At 45.8% G+C, this 7,673-nt stretch overlaps 1 protein-coding gene across 1 annotated transcript in view; it reads right to left on the bottom strand.

Annotated features, from left to right (window-relative positions):
* The window catches only part of CUBN (cubilin), a 251,865-nt gene that overhangs the window by 101,633 nt on the left and 142,559 nt on the right, over nucleotides 1-7,673 (bottom strand). Inside the window, exons 32-33 of the mRNA XM_019532506.1 lie at nucleotides 5,833-5,989; nucleotides 2,364-2,480 (exon numbers count right to left, since the gene is read on the bottom strand). Coding sequence (XP_019388051.1) covers nucleotides 2,364-2,480; nucleotides 5,833-5,989 — 274 coding nt within the window. The remainder of the gene's footprint in view (nucleotides 1-2,363; nucleotides 2,481-5,832; nucleotides 5,990-7,673) is intronic.

Raw genomic sequence — 7,673 nt, 5'->3', positions numbered from 1 at the left:
TGGGCCTGGCTCAAAGCCGCCGCCCTGTTACCGGCTCCCCGTGGGCCTGGCTCAACGCTGCCACCCTGTTCTGGGCCTTGCCCCCTCTGGGGCCAATACCGCACTCCTCGTGCTCTCTCTCCGCCCCACTCTGGGGCCTTGCCCTCTTTGGGGCCAATACTGCGCTCCGCATGCTAGGGGCCCAGGTGACCGCCGCCGTGCCTGTCCCCTTGACCCCTTCTCTGAGTTGGTTGCCCCACTGGGCAAAACACTGCCCTTATGCGCTGGGGTCTGCAACCCCACACACCGCACCTCCCCGGCGCAATACTGTGCCTCTCCGGCACAGACAATAGTGCCCCGCTGGCACTGTGCCCCTACTGGGCACCAGGAACCCCCAAGCTGTTGGGGAGCCCCACTGAGGCCTCCTCACTCCCCTACAGCCTCACCCGGTCCTCTGGTGTAAACTGTAACCAAAACTCAAGCCACCTGGCTACAACATAAACAACAGAGCCTCCTGCTCATAACACCAAGCCCTCACCAGGGCTCTCAACCCTTCCTCCCTTTAGGGTGTTCTCGTTCCCAGCATCATCGCAGCCGGTCCACGTGGTAAAGCCGCAACCACCAGCCCAGGCTGCTCAGCTCTGCTGCAGAGCTCCTGCTCCTGCGGCAGTCAGAAGGGAACTGCTCCTGGGCACAGGCCTGAGTTGTTATAAAAGGCCTGGCCGTGCCCCCTTCCGGTCACCCGACCGGCTGGTTGCCCTAGCAACCAGCAGCTGTGCTGCCCTGCTGATTGGCAGCTCTGTCAAACCGCACCTGAGCTGCCCTGGTGACTGACAGCTCACCTTCTGTCCTCTCTCAGGCATGGAGCACCCCACTGTGACACTCACTTTCTGGGACAATAACCCCTTTAGCTTCCTGCCACACCTTGATGTCTTTTTTTCTTTTATATGAGGAAAGTTGCCCCAGGGCTTCCTAAATTGATCTCTCAAATAACCACTAGGTGTACCATGGTCTCTGCCTTATGGACTAATTGCATAGCTCCAATGCATCCTACACCATGCCCCATAACTTGCACATGGCATCCTCATTGATGTTCTCTTCCATTTAGCCCCTCCTCTGTGACTCCTGGACCCTTGATGGTCCGTCACTCTCAGCCCCTCAATCTGGGCTACAGACCACTCAGTGGGTCCCTAGAAATGTCCTCCTACCCTTACTTCCACCCCAAACCTCCAGACTGCTTTAGGTGTTACCCTCCACATTGACCTTCTGGGGTTGCAGCCACCTTGCTGAGGTGGTGTTCTCTCAGCAAGCTCCAAGCTGTTACTGCTGGCTCATCTCAGGGCCTGGGTTTATATCCTCCCTAAGTCCAATCCTCCTCCTGGATCAGATGACTGAAATCAACTCAGGCCATACCTGCAAGCCACTTCAGCCCCAATCTGCTTATTCTTAAAGTGGCAAAAGCACCAAACCTCCTGCCATAACAACCATTGGCAATTGTTAGTTTTTAAATAGTAATCATTATAAACCTGAGCCTAAATTTAAGAAAACTGGTGAGCACTAGCAGTCTGAAAACAGAGATTGTTTAGCTTAGGGGAGATAGAAGAGGTATTTAACAATAGAAACAAAAGGCTGTTATGATGAAAATGATAAATCAACTGTTCTGTATGCACACGGGACAGGACAAGAAGTACTCGGACCACAGGGCAGCAAGGGAGATTTAAATTACTTACTGGTAAAAAAATGCCCTTTTAAGGGTGGTTAAGCACTCAAAAAGATTACTCAGGAAGGCTGTGGAATCTTCATCACTGGAAGTTTTTAGGTGCAGGTTAGACAAGCATGTCTAGAATTGCTGAACCAGGGTTAAACTAAATGACCTTTTGAGGTCCCTTCCAGCCAATTTTTCTGATTCTATATGTGATGTGTGTATTTATTTTTCCTCACATCTAGTTGCATTTAAACTTCTTAGTAAAACCCCACTCTCCCTCTTCACTTCTCATTATTCATCTGTGGAGGGAGGCTTGTAATAGGAAAATCCTGTATTTAGCACATTTCAACTAAAAGTCCATGACAAGGCAAGTTACTAGCTAGTCCATGGATTTTCTCACAGCAACTCTGGCTGCACATCATACTCAGTCATAGTTGGTAGTTCAGTCCTTAAATCATCCAAGATGATAATGTTGTACACTATTTTTTTTATTATGCCCTGAATCTTTTTCTATGCCAAACTTGGTTTCTGACAGATTAAAAGATCCTCATTCTCTCCAACCTACCAGGATGCAGGACTTCCCAGAGAAGAAAAGGAGGAATTTTACATTATTAACCAAAAGGAGATGAGGATGTTAGTCATCCAGCTAAAACTTTCCCACAGAAAAGTTTTTACTTACATGGCTCCTGGGCTCGAATAATCCAGCTGCAGTTCTGATTGTTTGGATAGTTGGCAGGATACAGAGGAGAGGAAATTGCTGCACCAACTGAATCTGTCTCTATGAATCTTCCACATGCTTTAGAATAAAACACACACTCAGACACATGTACAATGCATCTATTAGGTGTCTGTTGTAGCAAGTACAAAAAATAAATGAATAGGAAGATATCATGCTCAGGTGTTGACTGTTCCAGGGATTCAATATTAAGATATCTAAAGAGGGAGAGACTTAATTTGTTAGAAAACAAGGTCCATGAATCAGAACCCCAGCCACAGTTACCCTTTCACTTCATCATGGTGACCCTGACAGTATAATCCATAACAATTGTACCTGCACTTACCTATGAGCTACCATCTATCAGTCCAAAAGGGCAATTCTGGGGTCCCTGGCTAACCCTGATTCAGGGGAGCCCCAAACACCACATGCCTACAATGGAAGTTGGGATGGCAGATAGTATAGGAGCTATTCCAGCAGCTTTCTGCACTGAATGGGCAGAATCCTCTTGTGCAGCTGGATCCACTAGACCTGCACTGCATGAATCTTGTACATGTACATAATTTTTCATCCTCAATGCCTCTGCTGCACCATGTACATAAGCACATGGACTAAGTGCCAGATCCACAGAAGGACTTTGGGATCACAATGCTAAGCTTTTGTGTTAAACGTCTAGGTGCTTTGCAACCTAGCAGTCCTGAGTTAGACACTCAGACTCCTTACACATGGGGCGAGCTGAGCACCTATAAATGGGAAAAGCCTCTACCCTCAATAAAAGCCCTCTGAGCAGAGCTGCCTAACCTATCCAATAGGAAACCCCAAGGCCATGGCTATACCTTAAGTCCCACATGTTTTAGAAATGTAGGTACCTAACTCTGGGCTTCAGGGAAGCTTGCAACTCTGACTGGGATTCTCAACTCTGAATCTTCTTCAAGAATGACCCTTAGAAGCCCAATCACATCTCAGAAAGCACAGTGGCAGCAGCCAGGGGTGGCATCAGAAAGCATTTTATCCAGCAGTTCAGTACCACATAGGATTTGAGCCTGCATATTCTACAGTCAAGGTAACTGCTCTAAGCACCAGGTTATAGCATTCCTGGGGAATGAAGGAACTGAGAGCCATGCAGACTAGAATAGCCCATGACCCTGTAGCTAGGGTATCTGCTTGGGAGGTGGGAAATGCAAATTTCTCTCAGACAAAGGAAGGAATTGACCTGGGTCTCCAGCATCTGAAAGGGCAATAATAGTGTTTTATGCAGAACCTGATCCTGTGATGTGTGGTCTGAGAGCATCTACCTAACAAGGGGAGGTAGGGGAGGGAATCTGTAGATACAAACACCAAAGCTCTCAGTATTGCCAGGACTTGGCAAGACTTTGGTTGACAGGTTATAGATGCCTTGAGGACAGATGGCAGCTGATCTAATTTTTTAACTTAAATTCCTACTATAGCATTCAAGAGAGACTTAAATCCTCTAAGTTTTTTTGTGGATGTAATCCTTAGTCCCTTACACCATGTTCTAGACTGCCCTTTTACAACTCTTACTGTTGAGAGCTTGGAGAATAAACAATTGATGGATTTGTGTCAGAGCCTGGAGAAGTACTGATAATTACTGCCTCTCACTCCCTCTACTGAAACTATAAATTTTATGTCAGCTGTCAGTATGCAGCAACTTGCAAAAACTTAGAGTTTTCAAGGAGATGATCTAGAACCTCTGAGTTTTCTTGCCTTTAACATTTAACCCAGTTTTATTTGTTCTTGGGGTAAAAGCCTAGTCCTACTGAAGTAAAAATTTCAGTGCAGGCAGAATTACAGCTAGAGTTTTCACTCCTAATATCAAGGTTTCCTCAGCAAAGTTACTGAATTTTCTGTGCATAGATATATTTGCATTTGTATTTGTAATCCATACCCTATATCCAAAAAAGTTCTGTCCTCAAATGACATGTTATTTGCCAACTACTTACTAGTAAAATTGCTTTGAAATTTAGCAGTATAGAACAATGGGGCTACAAGGAAAATGTTATGGTCATGAAGTACTAAACAATTTTATATGCAGAAAGTAATTGTACCTTCTTACTGGGAGAAATTGTATAATAATTTTTTTTAAAAATCACAAAAATTATAAGCTTTGTCTTGTTTCTGATCTCTTATAATGAGTATCGTAGGGGAACAATTTGTCTTAGAAGAAGAATGTGACTTAAAGTCTAATCCATCTCTAATTTGTAAGGGAAAAATTAAAATGGTAATAGATTTTAAAGGTTTTTTATAATGATAACAAATGAAAATGTACAATACAGTGAAATTCTCTTAAAAGGAGCCTCATGAAATGGAGGTCTTGAGAACCAAGGGACTTAAGTGATTTTAAATTATCTTGGCTTCTTCTGTTCTACACTGAGGGATGAAGATGCTCCCAGAAAAACTGAAATGGCACTATGAATGCTGCCCAGCATCTTTGCTGCACAGATTTTTCATCCTCAATGCCTCTGCTGCACCAAGGCTTGCAACTAATTAATCTTGAAGTTGTCTCTGAAGTGTCCATACCAAAGGTTTCCTCTTGAGCCTGCATCCAGACTTTTTAGGGCATGTCTATTCTTTGGCAGTAGGGTGCCCCAGTAGGGCTACTCCTGAGAATGCCTCACCAGTCTGCTCTTACTCATACACTTCCCAGAACTGTGGTGGTGAGGTGGCTTGAGGGGCTGTGCAGGGCCTCACCAGTGTATTTTTAGGTTTGGAGCTGTGGGGGCAGCCTCTGCTCCAGAGGTCACTGTTGTGCCACACCGGGTGCATATACATGTGCAATTAACATGATGCAATGAATTCTGTTGCTGTCTGAGCCAGAGGACACTGGTCCTAGATGCAGTGTATACATATGCACCTGGGACAGCAGCAGTTTGGGCAGAGCAGCTTTGAACTCGCAGAGGGCATGAAGGGGTCAGCCCCAAGCTCTGAGTGGTAGATTTCGGCAGTGGAGGGGCTGGCTTAAGCATGAGGGTGCTAGAGTATGGAGCTGTGTGGCTAGGTGGCAGGCAGCCCCTGCACTTTAGCACCCTCATGCCCCACCCAGCTAGGTGGAGTTAATTAATTTCCTGTGCCCTAATACCAGCACACATGTAGACAGTGATGCTTTATTGTGGAGCTAATTAGAGTGCACATGCAGATGCACCCACTGACACAAGAGTATAGATCTACCCAGAGCAGGTAACCTATTTAGGCCCTTACAGCTCTTGTAAAGTATCTGGAATGGGTTTGAGGTCCTCACTGTAATAGATGTAGTTATAATTCTTAAATGGTCTTTTGAAAATGTCCATTTAAAACAGCATGAGAGAACTCCGCATACATAGAAACAATGCTGAATATAAGGAGTGCTGAGATAGTGAATGCAGTAAAGACTGATTGTGGTCACGTGAAAGGGTGTTTATGTCACTGAGGTACTTGCCTTCAGAAAAGTAAGCGCTGAAACCCCTGTGCTGGTGGCTGCTGTCAGAGCGCAGTCGAACAAACATAATATTCTGGGTGGTGGTGATGGGAGTAGGATGCTGACTGCCACAGAGTTTTCCAAGAATTGGGGCTTCACTGTTTGGACCATCAAACACCTTTATAAAAGAGAAGCAAGCAAAATGAATCATGAGAACCCCAGATCAGTATGTTTCTGTGTCCGACCCATTGTAATTGCCCTACTTTATTTTGACAGGTATAATTTACATATATATTATAGTTTTGAGTTGTGCACCCAATGAAAGAAAACTGATCTTAGTTTTAAAATCCTCCATACTGAGTGCATGAAGAGAATCTGCTCGTTATCTTTATAGGCTCAATCAGGAAAATCATTACATAGGAGAATTTGCAAGAGCTGAACTAAGTATCACAGAGCTTCATTTTTCAAGATTTGTTATAAAAACCAAAGGAACTCATCAGTCTCATGGCAAAACTGTTCAAGCCTATTTTCCCAACAACAAGACTGGGGAGAGGGAGAGAAGAGTGCTATGGGCTCATGACAGCTATAACCTTTGGGGAGTTTGAGAGGAAGATCATAAAATTACAGAGAAGCAAGGCTAGGAGAGACCTCCAGGGGTCATCTACTCCAAACCCCTACCTCAGGCAGGAACGTTTACTCTGGGGTCATGCAGCACAGTCCTGCAGCAGCAACAGCTCTGGGGTTGTGCAATGGGGCTGCACAGCCCTGTGGTGGTGGCAACTCTGGCTTCAGGGCCATGAAGAACAGCTCTGTGGCAGCAGGTCTGGGGTCATGAAAAACAGCCACACAGCAGTGGTGGATCTGAGGCCATGCAGCATGTGAGTGGCTAGAGCGGGACTATGCTACACATGATGCCAGATCTGGAATGCAGTACCAGTCCATGCAGTCCAATTTGGCCTGCAGATTGCCCCCAGCTAAATTTGGCCATACTGACAAAAAAATACTTATTGCAACATGTTGCCCCTTTCAAATAATGCAGCAGCTCAGACTTAGGTTGATGGAGCTTTAGATCACCAGTTAGTGTCAAGCTGCCCATGTTTTACTTTAGACAGTTGTGGAAGCAACTCTTGCTTTAGCAGTACAGGCATTCCTTGCACTGGTGGCCAAAATCATGCACTCCCATGTAATCTGCATTCAATCAAACCATTAATTTGACTCAGTAAAGACCTGTGGATTTGGGGCCAACATGTAATTAACTGCCACTGGCACAAAATAAGTACAAAAGGATAAGAAACTCTACAGAGACATTGGCCTGCATGTGGGCAGGGTAAGGCACCGCATGAGGGATATTCTGCTCTACTGGGCACCTTTAAAAAAAATGGCTTCTTCCCAGCAGCTGCAGGAGCTCAGCTCCACAGGGCCTGCCAGTGCTGAGGCAGTGGCATGCTTTGGGGCTCCAAATATGCCCGGCACTGCTGTCCACATCCGGGTCTGCCCTGCTCACCAAAGGTGACAGCACAGGACTGTGCGTAGGAGGTTGTGGGCAAGGGAGTGGCACATGTGGGAATAAGGCGGTCACCACCTTCCTCATCAAGGGCTGGAGCAGGCAGGAGGGGTATGTGTGTGTGTGGGTGGGTGCACGTGTGTGTGTGCGCACTTGAGAGAGAGAAATGCAAAACAAACAAAAAGGTTTATTTATGTCAGTAGCTTAAAATCCCTTGCACTATTACTAAATAGTGGTTATTTTTTTTTTTTCTTTTTTTTTTTTTAGGGCTGGAAGGGACCTCGGGAGATCATCGAGTCCAGCCCCCTGCCCAAAGGGCAGGAAGTCAGCTGGGGTCATAGGATCCCAGCAAGATAAG

This window comes from Crocodylus porosus, unplaced genomic scaffold, assembly GCF_001723895.1.
Source record: "Crocodylus porosus isolate Cpor-Errol unplaced genomic scaffold, CroPor_comp1, whole genome shotgun sequence".
NCBI lineage: Eukaryota > Metazoa > Chordata > Crocodylia > Crocodylidae > Crocodylus > Crocodylus porosus.
This window is presented reverse-complemented; position numbering and strand designations above follow the sequence as displayed.